Source organism: Myxocyprinus asiaticus, chromosome 5 (assembly GCF_019703515.2).
Source record: "Myxocyprinus asiaticus isolate MX2 ecotype Aquarium Trade chromosome 5, UBuf_Myxa_2, whole genome shotgun sequence".
Taxonomy (NCBI): domain Eukaryota; kingdom Metazoa; phylum Chordata; class Actinopteri; order Cypriniformes; family Catostomidae; genus Myxocyprinus; species Myxocyprinus asiaticus.
In genome coordinates, this window is record NC_059348.1 from 29,024,777 (window position 1) to 29,045,336 (window position 20,560).

At 38.5% G+C, this 20,560-nt stretch overlaps 2 protein-coding genes across 10 annotated transcripts in view; both read left to right on the forward strand.

Moving 5' to 3' along the window:
- LOC127441510 (traf2 and NCK-interacting protein kinase-like) overlaps positions 1-6,729 on the forward strand; it is a 143,086-nt gene extending 136,357 nt beyond the window's left edge. For all 7 annotated transcript variants that reach the window (XM_051699024.1, XM_051699025.1, XM_051699027.1 and 4 more), the window contains 4 exons: positions 45-194; positions 1,321-1,480; positions 3,118-3,257; positions 4,733-6,729. In XM_051699024.1, the coding sequence (XP_051554984.1) occupies positions 45-194; positions 1,321-1,480; positions 3,118-3,257; positions 4,733-4,816 (534 nt within the window). In that variant the 3' untranslated portion in view covers positions 4,817-6,729. The remainder of the gene's footprint in view (positions 1-44; positions 195-1,320; positions 1,481-3,117; positions 3,258-4,732) is intronic.
- Positions 6,730-7,221: 492 nt separating this feature from the next.
- On the forward strand, positions 7,222-12,033 carry LOC127441525 (solute carrier family 2, facilitated glucose transporter member 2-like). Of its 3 annotated transcripts, XM_051699055.1 has the most exons (5): positions 7,222-7,293; positions 8,023-8,383; positions 9,495-9,590; positions 10,850-11,010; positions 11,123-12,033. In XM_051699055.1, the coding sequence occupies exons 1-5, from the start codon at positions 7,285-7,287 to the stop codon at positions 11,294-11,296; spliced, it is 801 nt and encodes a 266-aa protein (XP_051555015.1). In that variant the 5' UTR covers positions 7,222-7,284; the 3' UTR covers positions 11,297-12,033. The 3 variants fall into 3 exon arrangements, with proteins under 3 accessions (XP_051555015.1, XP_051555016.1, XP_051555018.1); XM_051699056.1 differs by lacking the exon at positions 11,123-12,033 and having other exon boundaries at positions 9,835-10,888; XM_051699058.1 differs by lacking the exon at positions 8,023-8,383 and having other exon boundaries at positions 7,239-7,293; positions 9,476-9,590.
- Positions 12,034-20,560: the final 8,527 nt, after the last annotated feature.

The following is a 20,560-nucleotide window of genomic DNA, read 5'->3' on the forward strand; positions in this document are numbered from 1 at the left end:
TTTATCTGATCTATTCTGCTTTCCTCTCGACTTATCCCGGGCAGTCATTCACAGAACTGCATCACAAACCTCAGCTGGTGGACCTGACTGTAGAAGAGGGTCAGAGGTTAAAGGTCATCTATGGCTCCAGTGTGGGCTTTCATGTGATAGACGTGGATTCTGGGAACCCCTATGACATCTACATACCCTCACATGTAAGTAATTTTTTTCCCCATCACAATTAATTAGCCTCATAGATCAACAATAACTATTTGACTGGGCAAGTAGTTTAGATTTTTACTTGCTCTGCTGATATTTTTACTGGCCTTGACACAAAAAAGCTCCATGACAGGTGTAAACTTCATAAATGCTTTTGCTGGAAAATGATGGAATACAGAGCAATAATTACAGATTTGTTAACTATTTGTAACCCATTATAACCCTTGCTTCCAAAACTATCATAAGTTACTCACATTTTTTAGTTTTCAGCAAAATTCACCAAACACTAAGGGTTTTTGGAACATAAGAATGTGAGCACTGGCCCAGTAGGGCAAGTGACAGTTCCATCAACTGTTCTGAAACACTCTCACACTGTCCCGGGCCATTCTTATTGTTCTGAAAAGTCCTGTGAAGAATCATATATTTTAAAAAAAATTACAATAAAAGTTTTTTAAATTACAAAACAAATATTTAATAACCAGAAATTAGTACAATCCAGACACAAATAATGTCCTTTGGTTTGAGTCTCAGTGATACCAGGCTGTGGTTTGGCATCTGTAAAAACACAATGTAGTTTTGCTTCTGTGTATGGAAGGCTGTTGTGATTGGTGCAGAGGATCCCTTAGTGATGTAGCTCTCGGAGGTTGTTGTCTAATCTTGGAAAATGACATGAGCCTCCACACCCATCATATTCCCTTGACAGCACCTGTTGGTGTGAGAGGTGCCAGGAAGATTTGAAGGAGCATTGAAGGAGACAAGCTATTCTTCTACTAAATTAAACATGAAATGTCAAAAACACAATTGTGAAAAGTTACATAGAAATAAATACATTCATGCTGAGTGCTCTAAGGTGTTCATAACTGTATAACTTGCTCAGTGATAACGCTTGCTGCTCTTAAAATTTAATGGAGTAATGCATCAATCCAGAGCATTCAGATTTTGTTGCAGCTGTTATTAAATTTCCCTTCAGTCTGAGATGGGCTTTGTGCCATGAGCCTCCTTTGTTGTCTTATTTTGATTCCCTTCAGTAAACAAAGACTCTTGGAATATGTGGCCCTCTAATGGTCTCTTTAAGCACTGCAGCCTGATCTGCCAGTAAATCCTTCCCCTTCTCTCTCTCAGATTCAGAGTAGTGTGACACCTCACGCCATCGTGGTGCTTCCTAAGACTGATGGCATGGAGATGCTGCTGTGTTATGAAGACGAGGGTGTATATGTCAATACTTACGGCAGAATCACCAAGGACGTGGTCTTGCAGTGGGGAGAGATGCCTACTTCTGTTGGTGAGTCTGCATCTGTCGATAGAAACATAGTAACTCGTTTCAGCTCTTTGATGAAAAGGCTTTAAGATCATGAGAAACATACAAGTGTACCATTATATATGACTATGGTAATCATACAGTACCATGGTAAAGGTCAAAGTACTATGGGAATACTCTCCAGTATCATCACTGTACCATAGTCCTGCCACAGTACTTTTTTGTAAGGCAATGGTCGTTAATTATAGTGTTTTGAACAGATTATTCCTTCACTAAATTTACCCTTTGGAAAAAGCGTCATGTCAGAAAACAGTGACTCATGGCTGAAGACAAAGTTTGTCTCGACCCTCTTATTTAATTTATCTGAAAGGAAGGCTGTTCTCTTTAGTTTGCCTTAATGACCTTTGCCTTAGTATTACCGTGATTCACAGTCACGCTCACACTTGATATCTGCTTGTCCTCTACCACAACCGCTGTGTCTATTTGTGTTAGCTTGTTCCAGCAGTACATGGGCTTACACAGAGCTTGAGGGATGCATAGGCAACAGACGTGCAGGAAAACAACAAAGGGCCACCACACAGCCTATGCCCTGTGGGAGGAGATAAAGTAGTTCATCCAAAGTTCAATAACATTCAAACTTGCCTTCAACTCCTCTGCTGTTTTGAAAAATATGATTGCGGTTATGTGTGTGTGTGTGAGCTGGTTTTGAGTAATGCATTAGCTTGGAGGATTTGGGGCGCTCGGCGCATTATCCTATATAATAATCTTGACGGGGGGGGGGGGTGCTTGGACAGAACGCCTAATGTTTGGCAGGCTGTTGTGCTTTATTAGTGGAGCTTGTGGACGGAGTTATTCATTTTAAGGGAGTTGCCTCTGGAACACTCTTGCTAAACATCAGCCTGATTTACTGTGGTTGTTGCTGTGTGTGAATGAGGAAAAAAAACTGCAAGACATGTTGCAACGTCAAAGACATCCGTCTAAAACATGTTTACATAGAAAAAAATCAAAAACAGCACAGGACAGAAAAACAGGTTGGGTATGAACTCCCTTACCTATAACAAAATCACTGTAACACACAGCCTCGAGCGGATCATTGCTTTTTTTAAACGGCAGCAAAAGCAATGATCGAAGACACCAATGTAAATTTTTTAAATTAATAATTAATATAATTTTTCTGCCAAGTAATATTGTTCATTAGCCTAACTGGAGGCTGTTTACTATTGCCAAGTGACGTGACAACTTGCTGCATGAATACAGAATTTACCAGGCCACATTCACACTAATACTTAACACTACTCCGTTTTCCGTTCCCTAACATCAAAGTTTTCCAAGGTGTGTGGTACAAGAGAGTGTTCAGTGTAGGAAAACGATGTTCCAATGTGGACGAGTGGCATAAACTTAGTAAAATCAATGTGTTTTCAACCAAAAACTTATTAGTGAGGACATGGCCTTAATAAAGGGAGTACTGTAAGTTTTTATCAGCATTTTACAATGCTGCTCATGCTATCAAATTTTAGTCTGAACTATCTATTTTATAGTAAACCTGTTCCAAAATGAAATGCCTTCAACATATTTGAGTGAACTGGTGTGTTGATTTTGCTAATGAAGAGGTGCATTATTTAAGTAAAAAATGTTCTATACTTGACTGTTCTCTTTTGCAGCTTATATCCATTCCAACCAGATCATGGGCTGGGGAGAGAAAGCCATTGAGATCCGCTCTGTGGAGACAGGCCACCTGGATGGGGTTTTCATGCACAAGAGAGCTCAGAGACTGAAGTTCCTCTGTGAAAGGAATGACAAGGTTAGACACTTCAACTTTTTGTTTAGAGCCTGAAATTGTTGTAGATCTGCAAACGTTTGTTCATCTACTTTATCCATTTCTAATGTGTACTCCGCTACATGTTCCCTGTTGAAAAGCAGCTTAGACCAGTTTGGACCAGCTTAAATTACAAGACGTATTTCTGGTTTTAGATGAGCATGCTGTTTAGCAAGCTGGTTATTTTCCCTGCTGCAAGCCTAAAATGGTTAGGTGGGCTTTTCTGGATTTAGAGGGGTTTGAAGCACTTTCAAGCTAGTCTGTCTGGGAGACCAGCTGGCTGGACAATTTAGCACCATCTTGGCTAGGCTGAGAGACCAACTAGACCACCTGAAGACCTGTTTGACCAGACTGGAAGACCAGCTAGGCCAGTGTTTCTCAACTGGTGGAACTCGACCCAAAAGTGGGCCACAGGTCTGTTCGGATAGGGTCACGGATAGCAGGGAAAGAACAATGCCATGGTTCTCCATCCGTTGAAAGGCAGATTTCATGATAATCTTGCGTTTGACGCTTTACACGTGCTAAATATGCTTCTGATCTGCTCTACTTTAACCTACTGTATCTCTGGAGCGCATGTGTGACAACCGGACTTCCGTCAATATTGCATCGCAGACCACAAAATTGATGTGACCCATTTGAATTATTGTTTGAATGTTCTAGTTTAAAGTGCTATGGAGGAAGCCAAACTTCTCAAACAGTAGACAGTTCTGACGTTAACAGCACTGAGGATGATAAGACCTATGTGCCAAAATAAAGGTTTTTAAGATTCCACATGATCTCCCGTACTAAAATGTATCATTATTTTACATTAAAAGTAGCTGTAGTATTTTGACAAGATTTTTTAAAAGTTTTATATTAAATAATCTTAATCTATAAGGTCAAATCTATTAGACCACATTTTAATTACAGCTGTGGCAATTGTGGTTAAAGTTTCTAAATGTGTTTAGACTACTTTATTTCAAAACAAATACTATTATTTATTATTAATATTATTATTATTATTTAGTATTATCATGACATCAACCAAATTTATGTCACTTGATACATGCCCCTCAATTATACAAGATAAAAGAAAATGTAATCCAGGCTACATTAAATACAGGTTTTTTACTATGTTGGGTCATCTCTTGATGTCCAATGTAAAATATGGGTCCCGAAGCAAAACCAGTTAAGAACCACGGAGCTAGACCATCTTAAACCAGCTAAGACAAGCAAACAAGCTTAGGCTGGTGTAAGCTGTTTTTTTTTTTTTCTTGTTTTTTTTTTAGGGCCAAAACCAACATGAGAATGCCCAAAACACACATTATACTGGTCAATAAAATGGTTTTAACTGGTCATGATCTGACCCAGTTTAGATAGTCTAGTCTTTTTTTTTTTTTCAGCAGGATTAGCTATCTATTTTAGTATGTTTGATATTGAAGATTAAAACATTGCACATTCTAACACTGTTGTTTCTGTAGGTTTTCTTTGCCTCGGTCCGCTCGGGAGGCAGCAGTCAAGTGTTCTTCATGACGCTCAACAGGAACACTCTGATGAACTGGTGAAGCTCCTGCAGACCAAACACTGTGGAGCCTTATCCTGTCCTGTCAGCATTGCATTTGTGAGCGCACGGTACTTTGACACATTAATCTGAAAAACAACAATAATAAAGAGACTAAGCCTGGACAAATGGGCTGGGGCCCTGGTGAGTGCACTGGCTCTCTGCACACTGCTCATGGAGATGCAGTATCTGAGATCACCTGCAGTGGCATACAGTCCCCAGAAGAGGGGGCTGATTGACTTGAACTTGGTTTTGGACCCTATTTGTGGCCTCCAGTAAAGCCTGATATCAGTTCTCTAAGTATCCCCCCCTTTACCTTCCTTCCCCTGTTTTCCCATTGATTGACTTTTCAGTTGTCAATAAATTTTAGTCTCATGCATGATTAGAATTGGACAGTATTTAAAAATAAAACCACATTGGGGTGACTTTAGCAAGCACTCAGGCCGAGCTTTAGATGTGTCATTTCCAGTACTGGCAACGGTTTTTCCAGTTCACAGATATTTGTGAAAATTAGTTTTATCCAATTTCTCAAAAGAGAGCAACGTGCTCAGAAGAAACAACACTGGTGCTCATTTGTATATTGTCAACAAGATCCATATACTGGACATTATCCAAAGTACTGTATCTCAAAATGTAGTTCAGTTTGTTCATGTTCTATAGCTTTGAGATAAAAAAAAAAAAAAAATGGAATTAGCCAACAAAATTGCTGCCTGGGTCATGAGTGGAACTTCAAGTTGCATACCATGTTTTCTTATTCATTCTTTTAACTTCTCTGGTCTTTTTTGGAATGTTTTAAACATGAGAAAACTGGAGCATGAAAGTTAACTGAGACTAAAATGGTCTTTAAAATTGTCCTCCTCACTGGTTGCATGTTTGTGTAGACACTGGATCAGATCTTCTATGATGTTTCTGTCAGACCAACATGATGTTTGATATCAATAAAATTCCTGTGAGTTTTAAATGGAAAGAAAGACAGGTAAAGAAAGATAAAAGCACCTGTATTTCAGTGACAACTGAGAATGACTTTAATTTGGATTTCATAATAGTGCCTAGCACAAGTTTACATGTATAAGTAAAGAAATCAACCATTAGATGCACACTGATTTTAAATTTGAGCCTAATATTTGTATGCCATAACTCTAAGCTACATAGCAGACGTCACTTGTGGGCTGTTGTTAACATAAGCCTCTATTCTCAACATTTAAATGGGTTGGTATTGTGTTAAACTACATATTCTTGCACTTTTATTTTGTAATAATGTTTAATTGGTCAAATTTAACTGGGGCTCAAAACATTCCAGAAAGGGAAATGGTCTTTCTTGACAACGATGTAATAGGCTACTTGAAATTCACAATTTATAAACTGACTTTAGGCCTAAAATATTATTGATCTGGACTTTTAGGTCAGCAGAAGTACCATTAGCCATAATATATTGTTTTATAGATTTTGTTTTATGTTGTTTGTTTCATGTTACTACATTTCTTTGTTTTGTTTGCTTGACTGGGTGGGCCATCAGTTCAATGCTTTCGATTTTCTTAGTCACTTGATGTTTGCACACTATATAGATATTTATATTTCTTTCACATCTCTTACATTAGCAAATGAAGATATTTTAATGGTGAAGGAATGAGAGGTTTTTAGCAATAATGTCCTGCTGATGTATGTATGTATGCTGTGTGAAACACTGTGTTGGCTAGTGCTGGGAAAGAAATAATTTCTAACCTCACTGAGCTCTTTTAAATAACTATTTGACACTCAAGAATGGTTACTTAATATGTTTCTGTCTTAATACGTTTTTAAGGATTGTCGTTCTTTCAAAAGCTGTAAAACAATTTTTTGGTTCTTTAACGGTGATAGAAGCACTATGTCCTCCTTTTTTCTTTTTCTTTTTTTTTTTAATAAGAAAAATAAAATACCTTTTTTTTGCATTGTCGTGTCCCCTGTTTTGTTTGTTTGGAAAGGGTGCCTGTTTTCACGTAGGTCATGGAAGCAAGAATATCGCTGAGCACTGATACAACCCTCAGTCTTTGCTCTTTAATAGATGATGTAATACATTAACTCCTCTTGCTCAAGCAAATATGCCTTATCCGACAACGTTTTGTTATACTGATTGAAAAAAGCTAATCCAGCAATGCTGACACCTGACATTCTTCACTGTTTGCATCAGAAAAATGCATTAATATCCTTTAAAATGACATCTATGAGTATAAAAAATGTAATTTTCATTGTTGTAAAGAGTGGAATATTAGACTAATCTTGAGTTGGAAAATTATTTGAAACACTGTTAATACATGGACATGATCAGATGATCAGGTGTCTTCTGGCATAAGGTCTCTTCACCACAGCAAACACATGTGCGGCATGATCTTGCAGTGACAGGATTGATCATTTACTGGGTATTGGGAAAGCAGTTGAGAACCTTGGAGCCACCATTAGCCACCACAAGCAGCGTTTGCTCATGCTTCGTACAAAATGGACAAGGTAAATTGATTCATTGATTTGTTTTTTTTGTTTGTTTTTTTCATAAATCCGTGACTACTGACAATCAGAATGCTGTAATTAACCAGAAACTCATGCTTTGCAACTTAATTATTCAGACTTTGAGTAAATGCAATGTGAAAGACTGTGTACTATCTTATGAATGTAATTATGGCATTTGACTTGGCTAATTGTTCCCTAAATTGAAATGTTCACGTTTTGTGAATTTACTCTTGTTGTATGAATGAGATGGAGAAAGTCATGAGATATTTTTGAGTGCGGCGGTTGTACTTGTATGTGCTGAGATTACGATGTTTCAGAGTTGAACATTAATGCAACTGTGATTTACACAAAAATTAATTGCCATTCAGTTGTAAATGGATTAATAACTCCAAATAAGGAACTGTGGTAGGCAACAGTTCAGTTGTTGCTCTTGGTAACACTTGATACACATATTACATGTTACAAACTACATTATTATTAATAATGTAGTTACAATATAATTTTATATCAAATTATATAGTATTATAAATATTTTAAAATAATGCAGTTTTCATGTTCACCTTCACTATTTTTATTAATATTTGTGACGAGGGGGAGGGCTAATCAGCAGAGGAGAGGGATAATGCAGCTGGATGAGGCAGTTCGAGAGAGAGAACCACACACAGCTGCCGTGTGTGCATTTGTGTTGTGTGTCTCTTTGTTTCATTAAGTATTATTTTGACCGTTCAGCCGGTTCCTGCCTCCTCCTTTCCCATTTTAACCTTGTTACATTGGTGCCGAAACCCGGGAAGGAGGAGGGATGCGCTGAAGGAGCAGCCGTGGCCGTTCACCGGGGGAATGGAGTCGCCGCTTCTGGCTGCCTGGACATGGAGGAACGGCCGCCGTCCGCGAGGGGAGGAGGGGCTCGCTGCCGGCTGCCTGGAGTGGTGGAGCCGCTGCCAGGGGCGGAGGGGCTCCCTCCCTACCAAAACGCGGAGGGGCGTTCCATCCGCCAGGGGTCAGTGGACTTGGTCGGTCTGCCCAGGGAGGAGCGGCTGTCGTCCGTCAGAGGATGGAGGAGTGGTCAAGGACCAGGCTACAGCGTGTCTGGGTACCGGCGAGCAAGTTTGTTTTCTCTCTCTCTCACTGTCACTCCGCCTTACCCTTTCCCTCTCCTCTTTTTGTTTTTGTTTTTCCCTTCCCTCGTCCCCCTCCCCAGCTCTTGAGAGGCGGGGAAGAGCCTGCCGGCAGGCGGGGCCAAAGGAATTCCCCGGCAGTTCCTTGGCCTGAGGCAAAGGAGGGAAGAGTGTGACGAGGAGGCTAATCAGCCGAGGAGAGGGATAAGTGCAGCAGGATGTGGCAGTTCGAGAGAGAGAGAGCCACACGCAGCTGCCGTTTGTGCATTTGTGGTGTTTGTCTTTTTGTTTCATTAAATATTATTTTGACCGTTCAGCCTGTTCCTGCCTCTCCTTTCCCATTTTTTAACCATGTTACAATATTATTATAATAAATAATTATATTTGGTCACTTTATATTAGTTGTCTTTGATATGTACTAACATTAAAATACATACAATATATTTACTGTGTTACAATTTTATTCTGCAAAATTCTCGCAAGATTCACATTTACTGCTACTGAGGTTGAGGTATGGGTATTTAGGGGTAGGGGTAGATGTTAGGTTTAGGGTAAGGATTGGGTTAGGTTTAAGGTTAGGGGTAAGGTTAACAGTGTAACTACAAATGTAAGTAAATGCAACAACACGTATGGACACAAGTGCATTGTATCAAAAAAGTACATAGCAGTAAATGACACCTAAAGTGGGACTTTATATTTTATTCATTTTCCAAATATATTTTAGTTTTCATTTATTATTTTATTTATACTATATTTTATATAATAATAGTGTAACCTTGCCCTTTCATTGTGTGCTTGGGAAAAGCATTTTGTGTGTGTGTGTGTATGTTGCAATGATTTTTAAGTGTCTTTGCAAAACTTGTACATCCAAAACTGGAGCTTGTTTCAGTGAAGCCCTGGAAAGAGTTCTTGCTCTCTCAGTACTCTTGCAAATATTGAGTGTTGTAATTTCTGCAGGATTTCCAAATAATGTGTATTCCTCATTTCTGGCACTATGTTCTGAATTTATCAAGAGCAAATCAAGCACTGCTTTGTTAGTAGTTTTTTTTGTATGCGTGTGTTGACAGGCTCCTAACTATCTTGCAGAAGTTAACAGGCACACTGACTCTGGCAGTGTTCACAGCTGTACTAGGCTCTCTGCAGATAGGATACAGTCTGGGCATAATCAATGCCCCACAGAAGGTCAGCATCAACACCCAATCTATTTCTCTCAATCTGTGCTTCATTACTACCACTATATTCAGTATCTTACCTTTCACTTTACAAATTCTGAGCAGAGCAAGATATGGATTTATTTCTCCGAGAATACAGTATATCTGTCTCCTAGAGAAAGGTCTATTATTAAATATCATACTGGGCTGGGATTTTACATGACAGCACAATGAGAGCACTGGCAGCATAATGACAGTGTTATTTTACATTTTAGGTAATTGTGAGAGGCACTACACTAGGTCTCTGTGTGTATATAATGAAGATCTGACCTGTAGAGATGGAGGCAACTCTACAGAACAGGAAAATCCAACTGATCCATCTGTGGTCATATATTGGTCACTGTCTGTGGCTGTCTTCTCCATTGGAGGCATGGTGTCCTCTTTTCTAGCGGGATTTGTCAGTGACTTCAGTGGAAGTTGGAGAAACTGTTTACTTTTACAAGTTCATAAAATAATTCAACTCAGATCAATATTTCATGTCCATGTATCTGGATAATGTACAGCCAATTACATAGCGACCATGTCGGTCAAGCTCCAAAAAGTGCAGGAGTCTAGTGCATGTCCTCCTTCAAATGAAAAAAAAAAATGCTCCTTCACGATCGGTTTCTACAGGAAGTAAGAGAACCAGTGCTTTTTGGCATCAATGACATTGACGCACCATTTTTGGCACACATGATGCAGGCTAGATGTGAGCTTTGGTGGAAGTAAAGATTATCAGTGAATAACAACTTACATTTCGGTCTGTTTCTCACTATCGTACAGATTCAGACAACTTGGAATACAGTGCTCAAGTTAGATTGACTACTATTATGCTACTTTTATGGTGCTTTACTTAATTTTTATTTGACAGCCATGGCTATTATATGGTAATTATGGTCTTTAAATATAACAAATTTCTACTATTGTGTTGCACTGACAAAATTACAACATACAGGTTTAGAACAGCATGACAGTGAGTAAATAATGACACAATTTAAAGTTTTAGGTTAACTATTCCTTTAATCATGTGATCATATATCTGGGGAGGTTTCAGATTATAATAATCAGAATTATCAAAAGGTTGTCAATTACCCAAAAATTGTTTTAATTCTCTATTAGATTTCCAATGTCAGGGATTCAGAGGGTAAATGACCAAAAACATCAGTGTGTCTTGTAAGGTGATGATATAAGGACAACCCAGGCAAAATAACGATGATGCTCAATTCTTACTGTCCTTTTTCCTTCTGTTAGATTTGAAAAGACTAAAAGGGGATTATGACACCTCAAATGACATAGCAGAGATGCAGGCAAAGAAGGAGGAGGCCATGAAAGAGGCGAAAGTGTCCATCGTAAGGCAGCTCTTTGTGGCCCTTATGATGCATTTATTCCAGCAGTTCTCTGGAATTAACGCAGTGAGCTTAATTTTGCTTTACTCTTCCATTTTAATTGCCCTTTTGGCTGACATTTTATGACCACCATTTCTATTAGACAACAGTAATATTTGATCATCTGTGTTTTTTCTAGATTTTTTATTATTCGACTTCGATCTTCCAGACAGCGGGGGTCGGTCAGCCTGTGTATGCCACTATTGGAGTTGGAGTTATAAACATCGTTTTCACTCGTGTCGGTAAACAGGCACTAATTTATAGGCAAACACTGGCTGCTGAGGAACAGGCTCTCGTCTCTTGGAAACAGTAGAGTGGTGTTGTCTCTTGGGTCTTGCCTTCCCTTGATGTTTTTGACAGTAACTTGAGTCTGATGTTTTAGATAATTCCAACTCATTTGAAACAAGTTCCATTGGACTGCACATTAAAGGAATAGTTCATTTAAATGAAAATGATGTCAATATTTATTCACCCTCATGTTGTACCAAACTTAACACAAAAGGAGATGTTTTAATGAATTTTGATGTATAATGTTTTAGCACTAAACAATGCAAAATCTTGCGCGAACACGCAAGCCTCTGTTGACCAGCTTCTCTCATAGCTCTCACTTTACAGTTTTTAAAGAATATTTGCATTTTCCATATCACAACAATTCCTGTTGACCATGAGTTGTCAAGTTTTTTTTTTTAAGATTAGTATTTCAGTTTTATAAACAAATTCCATCAAAGTGAATTAAGTAATATTAGATTTTTTTTTAAATTATTATTATTGTTAATGTAATTTAGTTATTTTAAAGATTTCACAATTCAATTTAATGGAATTTTGTAATTAAGTTGAAATACATAAATCTTAAAATAAAATAGTGTTAAAGTAATCCATATTTGTGGCGTGCTATGATTCAAAAGTCTTCTGAAGCCATATAATAGCTTTGTGTGAGGAACACACCAATTTAATTAAATTTAAGTTATTATTCACTGCTAATTTTCATCTCCACTGCAGCTCTCTAATCATATATTCTGCTTATGGCACATGTCCAACCAATGAGATCCGATGTTACTGACACCCAACCAGTACAAGAGGCTCCATATAGACCAATCCCATTATTGCATGCGCAGTAAATGATGGCAGAAACTGTTGTGTTAGATTTGACAGAGCAGATGATTAAAAGAAAGTACGACACAAAGCCATCATAAATACAGAAAGAATCTTAGCTATACAATTTTTATAATGATATGAGTTAATAACATACAGTGCATCCGGAAAGTATTCACAGCGCTTCACTTTTTCCACATTTTGTTATGTTACAGCCTTATTCCAAAATGGATTAAATTCATTATTTTCCTCAAAATTCTACAAACAATACTCCATAATGACAACGTGAAAGAAGTTTTTTTGAAATCTTTGCAAATTTATTAAAAATAAAAAATGAAAAAAAATCACATGTACATAAGTATTCACAGCCTTTGCCATGACACTCAAAATTGAGCTCAGGTGCATCCTGTTTCCACTGATCATCCTTGAGATGTTTCTACAACTTCATTGGAGTCCACTTGTGGTAAATTCAGTTCATTGGACATGATTTGGAAAGGCACACACCTGTCTATATAAGGTCCCACAGTTAACAGTGCATGTCAGAGCACAAACCGAGCCATGAAGTCCAAGGAATTGTCTGTAGACCTCCGAGACTGGATTGTATCGAGGCTTGGATCTGGGGAAGGGTACAGAAAAATTTCTGCAGCATTGAAGGTCCCAATGAGCACAGTGGCCTCCAACATCCGTAAATGGAAGAAGTTTGGAACCACCAGGACTCTTCCTTGAGATGGCCGCCCGGCCAAACTGAGCGATCGGGGAGAAGGGCCTTAGTCAGGGAGGTGACCAAGAACCCGATGGTCACTCTGACAGAGCTCCAGCATTTCTCTGTGGAGAGAGGAGAACCTTTCAGAAGAACAACCATCTCTGCAGCACTCCACCAATCAGGCCTGTATGGTAGAGTGGCCAGACAGAAGCCACTCCTCAGTAAAAGGCACATGACAGCCCGCCTGAAGTTTGCCAAAAGGCACCTGAAGGACTCTCAGACCATGAGAAACAAAGATTGAACTCTTTGGCCTGAATGGCAAGCGTCATGTCTGGAGGAAACCAGGCACTGCTCATCACCTGGCCAATACCATCCCTACAGTGAAGCATGGTGGTGGCAGCATCATGCTGTGGGGATGTTTTTCAGCAGCAGGAACTGGGAGACTAGTCAGGATTGAGGGAAAGATGAATGCAGCAATGTACAGAGACATCCTTGATGAAAACCTGCTCCAGAGCGCTCTGGACCTCAGACTGGGGCGAAGGTTCATCTTCCAACAGGACAACGACCCTAAGCACACAGCCAAGATAACAAAGGAGTGGCTACGGGACAACTCTGTGAATGTCTTTGAGTGGCCCAGCCAGAGCCCAGACTTGAACCCGACTGAACATATCTGGAGAGATCTGAAAATGGCTGTGCACCGACGCTCCCCATCCAACCTGATGGAGCTTGAGAGGTCCTGCAAAGAAGAATGGGAGAAACTGCCCAAAAATAGGTGTGCCAAGCTTGTAGCATCATACTCAAAAAGACTTGAGGCTGTAATTGGTGCCAAATGTGCTTCAACACAGTACTTAGCAAAGGCTGTGAATACTTATGTACATGTGATTTATTTATTTTTTTTCATTTTTTTTTTTAATAAATTTGCAAAGATTTCAAACAAACTTCTTTCACATTGTCATTATGGGGTATTGTTTGTAGAATTTTGAGGAAAATAATGAATTTAATCCATTTTGGAATAAGGCTGTAACATCATAAAATGTGGAAAAAGTGAAGCGCTGTGAATACTTTCCAGATGCACTGTACCTATAATAATGTTCGCTATAAATGTTCGCTGCAAAGCCATTAGTTGAAATGATCTCCCCATTACAGTCAGCAATGTTAATGGCTTGAAACCAAAGCCGTCTACGAGAGGCCTCAAAATCATTTTTCAACAACAAAATCCGAAAAAGGTTTTCGCACAGTTTTTTTTTTAGCACCTCTGTGTGTGACGTATGCAGTGACGTAGCCAAAGTATTGGTCTATTTAATCTGAGTGACATCTTTTTGGAACTACATGAGGGTGGGAAAAGACAGAATTTCTTTTTTTGTGTATAAATGCCAAATTGAAAAAACAGCCTAGCATTTGTTAGCATGATAAAAAAATCTGAGAGTTTGTACAAATTTACGTTGACATTATCAATCATGTTTACATATAACAGTACTGTGATCCAAAGAGACACCTCACCTTAAACCTTGTGAATGGATTAAGTGTAATCTGGCTGTTGAATAACTCTGGAACTTGAGGTGGCTGAAGCCTGTCTTCTGTTTGGCCATAGAGCTGTGGGCTGCCATGTTGAAATCACATGACTTGATCTTGATCTTGGTAACCCCTTATTATCGGACACTATCACTCATTGAATAAATTCATCATGGCTGACTGTGAATAGTGCATTTCTACAATGGTAAAAAAAATTTGCTTTTGCATGATTCCAGATCCACACAGCTAGGTGTCGGTATAATTTTGGCCAAAGCAACATAAACAAAAACAAAAAAATATTGAGTGCATTTTTGATTAAACTTACCTTTTCATTTAATCTCCAGAATAAGAAGAAAGACTTAAAAATAATGAACTCTGCTTTGGTCCATAGGAGGTTTGTGGGAGCTATGTCTTCATCAATTTTGCAAAACTCCTCTTCGCTTTCACCATTAGTGAACCTGAAACAAAAGGGAAGACTTTTGAGGAAATAGCAGCTGTCTTTCAGCACAAACGAGGAACCTTCCCAAACAAAGCCCAAATTGAGACTGAGATAATCCAGCTCAAGAGCTCTACTGAGGCCTAAAGAGGGCCATTAGCCAAGATTAGATTCTTATAGAAACTGTGGAGTGAAGGATGTTACTGCTTTCACAGAACTCACCTGTTAGGACAGAGAATTCCATAGAGCCTCATCATGAGAGCTCAGTGACTTAAAAAAATCATTTTTCCAGAACTCTTATGGTCTAGAAAAAGGAAAACAGATTATCTAATCACAACATCATAATCATTAGAGAGGTTGCACAACATAAACGTGACCTTTGTACATCTTATGTTGAATTCATGGAGATGCATGGATTAGAAAAAATTTTATATTTTCAAAGTTATCCATCTGTAAAAAAAGAAAAAGAAAATCACTTAAGATGTTGTCATATTTTCAATTTTTTCCCCCAGTGTAGTGAAGATGCTTTTAATGATTGAAATACAGTCAAATACCATTTCAACTTTAGTAATTATATTGAAATACTGTAATGAAATTTCAACATCAGAGTATACCTTCTAATGTGATCCCTTATTTAAATCGTAAAAGTGGAGGAGTTTAGATTTGTGGTGTTTGGATGTGTGATATGAAACATTATATAAACCTTAATGTGAGAATTATATGAAGTATATTTAAAATTAAGCTATGGGAACATTGTCTGCAGTTGTTTTGTGAAGTATTATATTTCTCCAATTCAGAGTTACAATTTGTTGTATTCTATGTTTGCCTTTTAAAATGTAAGTTTATATGGAAAACAAAAAATGTTTGTTACTGTGTTATTGTCGTTATTTTTAAAGCAATGTTTAAAATGTTTGCGAATTATCTGAACCGATGAACTGAATTTACAACCCAATTAATAGAATCTGGCCTGTTCAAATTACTCAAGACCCACTTTACATAATTCCAGTACACTCAACTCCATAAAAAGAGTTCAAATCAACTGTATTTTTTTTGCATGTATTGTGAATGCGCCAGGTTTAAACATGCAGAGTCTAAACAAGATTTAGTAGCTACAGCAGAAGGCAAGATTTTTGGTATACAGTGACTTTTTAATCAGTTAGCGAGTGTACTTACCCCCACCCCCCCTCAAGCTTACTATGCTTTGCTAAAGTCAGTTGCAGATTCTGTGCGGCATATGCAAGAGCGGCACTGCTCAGAGCAGCAAGAGACAGATGTGCACACTCTTCTCTTTTTATCTGTGGTCCGTTCTTTGTGCCATAGAAAATCACAAAATATGCAGCATCCTAATTCGTTTTTTTTTTTTGGAAATATTTGTTCGTTTTCTAGAAAATATAGCCTACAGGTGGGGCCATTAGTAGAAATGCTTCTAATTTGCACACATAATTTAATACAAATATTTTTTTATTACAAATTATAAATTTTAAAATTCTGAATTTCCACGTACTGAATTCTAAGATTTCTTGAGTTCATGCAAATGCAGCCTTTTTCAATGCCGATGTCATTTGTAATATTGTTTTTTTGTATGAAATTATAAAATGAAATCACCACCCGATTATAAAGTTCCCTAACCTCCAAATTCTCAATTTAACCCCTAGTTCAGCAGACAGGGAAACATGTTTTACAGGGAAAATAGTAGACAGGTCCATTTAATGCTTTTAAGAGCCCTCCAAAAAAAAAGAAAAAGGTCACTGGCCAATCATAATATCTACTTCAATCCTGGAATGTGGGTCAAAAATGTCCCAATGTCTAGTTTTTAGGACATATCTTCTTCATTACATGGTGGTCTTTTGATCTGCCACTCCAGGTATTCCTCATTTAAGGTGTCTTCTGTTTACTTTTTAAACATTTAGTTGAATATTTTTTTTAATTATTAGAGAATTTGCATTTCTACACCTATACAGGTGGACCACTCCTATAGGATTCAATGCATTTAACACTGGTATTATTTTTGTAATACGTTGGTTGTTTTCAGTTTCCATTTCTTTTGCAATTAAATATGTTATATGCCATATAAAAATATGAATATGTACGTGTCATCTGCAAGTATATTTCTCACCATTTACTCACCCTCAACTCAACTAAATTTTATTTATAGAGCATTTTCAAAAACCGCACTGGGTACCAAAGTTATTTTTTGTACCATGGAGTTACAAAAAATAACATCACATACAGCTTAAGAATACAACAAGCATTTAAAACCGACAAAGACAGGATAAGAGAAATTGACATAGTACAATTTATAATGCAATTAATTAAAAGCTAGGGAAAATAAATACGTTTTTAAGGCCCCCTGGAAAGACACTAGAGACGGAGATGATTTCATGGCCAACGGAAGCTCGTTACAAAGTCTAGGGGCTGCCACCACAAAAGCACTATCACCTTGAGTTTTAAGGTGAGATCAAGGAACCGACAGACACAGCTGATCACCAGAGCGGAGAGACCTTGAAGGTTGATGCAAACTTATTAAATCAGAGATGTACTCTGGTGCTAGACCATGGAGAGCCTTAAATACATATAGCAACAATTTGTACTGGATTCTGTACTGGATCGGTAACCAATGTAGGGAAATCAATACTGGAGTAATATGGTCTCTTTTCCTGGCTCCAGTTAAAAGCCTAGCAGCTGAATTCTGGAGCAGCTGCAGGTGAGAGAGAGAGGCCTGACTCACACCCAGATACAAAGCATTTCAATAGTCCAAACGGGAAGACACAAAGGCATGCACAACCTTTTCCAAATCATCAAAAGAGAGGATGGACTTCAACTTTGCTATAGATCTAAAATGGAAAAAGCTATTTTAACAACAGCATTTATTTGCCTATCAAACTTGAGCTCAGTGTCAAAAATAACACCCAGGTTTTTCACAAAGTTTTTTTCCCTGGAAGCAATAAGTTGCCATCTAAATTTACCCCACATCCCCTTTGACCAAAAAGAATAAACTCTTTGACTTATCCTTGTTTAATTGGAGAAAGTTGTTTGCCAACCAACACTTCAAATCAGCCATGCATTTATACAGAGACTCAAAAGAGGGTTGCTTCCCATGTTTAATAGGAAAGTAAAGTTGAGAGTCATCAGCATACAGATGGTACTGTATGCCATGCTTATTAAAGATCTTTCCTAATAGAAGCATGTAAAAGGAGAATAAAACAGGTCCCAAGATGGAGCCCTGAGGAACCCCACACATTAAAGGAACAACTGATGAAGAACAGTTCTCTAAACAGACTGAAATTGTTCTACCCTTGAGATATGAAGAGACCCAATCTAAGGCTAACCCTTGAATGCCAACCTGGTCTCTTAGGCGATTGATGAAAATGTCATGATCGACCATATCGAAAGCAGCACTAAGATCCAGCAGCAGAAGAGCAACAGGACTACTAGAAACCACACCTAATAAAATATCATTTAAAACTCTCAGAGCCAACTCTGTACCATGACCGGCTCTGAAACCTGACTGAAATTTATCGAGCAAATTATTGCTAGCTAAAAAATCATTTAATTGTGCAAGCACCATCTTCTCTAATATTTTTGACATAAAGGATAATTTTGATATAGGTCGAAAGCTGTTCATATCAGATGAATCAAGATTTGCTTTCTTAAGAGGCTGAATAACAGCATGCTTGAAGCAGCTGGGAGCAATACCAGTGGTCAGGCTTCTGTTGACAATCGATAACACGCTTGGACCAATTGAGTCCACCACCTCCTTAAAGCGGATGGAATTACATCACACAAAAAACCAGTAGGCTTCATATGTGCAATTATGTGTTTGAGTTGAGACAGGGACACAGGTACAAAACAGGTCAACAGATTTTGCGGAACAGAATAGGGAACAGGATCATTACTAACAGGTAAGATCCGTGAGCGTATACCAGCAATTTTAACAGAAACAAATTTTAAAAACTGCTCACGTGTCCACCGAAGGGGAGATGGAGGTAAGGGCAACTGGATGAAGAAATTATGTAATGGTAGAAAAAAGAACTTTAGAATTATGACAGTTCTTTGAAATGATATTAGAAAAATAGCTTTATCTGGCTAATTTAACTGCCCTTTGAAATTTATTCTCTCAAAATCTCATAGGAAACTTGTAATTTATCTTTGAGCCACTTTCGCTCAGCCTTCCTGCACTCCTGCCTAAGAGCACGGGTATTACTATTCAACCAGGGCTGAGCCTTGACTTTTTTTCTTCCCAAGAGCTTTAACGGAGCCACAATGTTTAAGATGCCAGAACATAAGTTGAACTGGGAGACCAACTCTTCAGGCCCCATGACAGAAAATGGAGACTCCAGCAGTGATTTCAGTGGAGAAACATTAAAAGCAGCTGAAAAACTACTAGCGGTAGAGGGAGAGATAAAATGAGAGTCGACAGCAACAGGGCCATCATTAACCTGATCATTGCATGAAAAAATAGGGTTACAAATAACAGTCTTATGGTCTGAGAACAGTGTCAGCAATTTGCACATTGCTAATGGAAAAACCAAGAGATAAAACCAGATCAAGGGTATGACCACATATGTGTAGGGCCAGCAACACTCTAAAATAAAACAAATTAATCTAATAAATTAACAAACTCTTTGACCAGGGGTCTCAAAGGACAACACACGTGAATATTAAAATCCCCCATAATTAAAATGTTATCTGAGCAATGAATAATAGCAGATAAAAAGTCAGAGAACTCATTTATAAAATCTTTGTGATATGGAGGTCTGTAGATGTGAGCACATAACAGATTTAAATGAGTTCAGCATAATCAACTGAGCTTCAAATGTACAAAACACCTCAGTAGACAAGTCTGCATTTAAACTTGTTTTTAAAAATAACTGCAAGGCCCCCACCCCTACCGACTGCCCTGGGGGAGCTAAAGTAGCCACAGTCGGGAGGTGCAAGCTCGGAAAGAGGAGCCGTTGCTGAGCCAAGTCTCTGTAACAAATAGAAAATCCAATTCATGAGAGCGAAAAAGATCGTTCAGAATAAAAGGATTTGTTAGAGAGAAATCTTGAATTGATTAGAGCTATTGTCATGGAGATAGAGTCAGATGAAAGTTGAGAAGTACCATATGCATTTCCCGACCTACCGCTACCCAGGGAACATAGATTTAAGTTAGCACCACGGTCTTGACGCCGCCACCTCGAATCCACGGTCCGTGATGGTCGCCACCCTGATCCAGATGAAAACGGAAATACAGGCACCAAGTATGAACCCCTCCAAGTCGGCAGCACTTCAACACCCTCATTCCATCCCATCCACATTTTGTTATGTTACAGCCTTATTCCAAAATGGATTAAATTCATTATTTTCCTCAATTCTACAAACAATACCCCATAATGATAACGTGAGTTTTTTTAAATCTTTGCAAATTTATAAAAAAAAAAAGGTACATAAAATATTCACAGCCTTTGCTCAATACTTTGTTGAAGCACCTTTGGCACCAACTACAGCCTCAAGTCTTTTTGAGTATGATGCTACAAGCTTGGCACACCTATTTTTGGGCAGTTTCTCCCACTCTTCTTTGCAGGATCTCTCAAGCTCCATCAGGTTGGATGGGGAGCGTCAGCGCACAGCCATTTTCAGATCTCTCCAGAGATGTTCAAATGGGTTCAAGCCTGGGCTCTGGCTGGGCCACTCAAGGACATTCACAGAGTTGTCCCGTAGCCACTCCTTTGTTATCTTGGCTGTGTGCTTAGGGTCGTTGTCCTGTTGGAAGATGAACCTTCGCCCCAGTCTGAGGTCCAGAGCGCTCTGGAGCAGGTTTTCATCAAGGATGTCTCTGTACATTGCTGCAT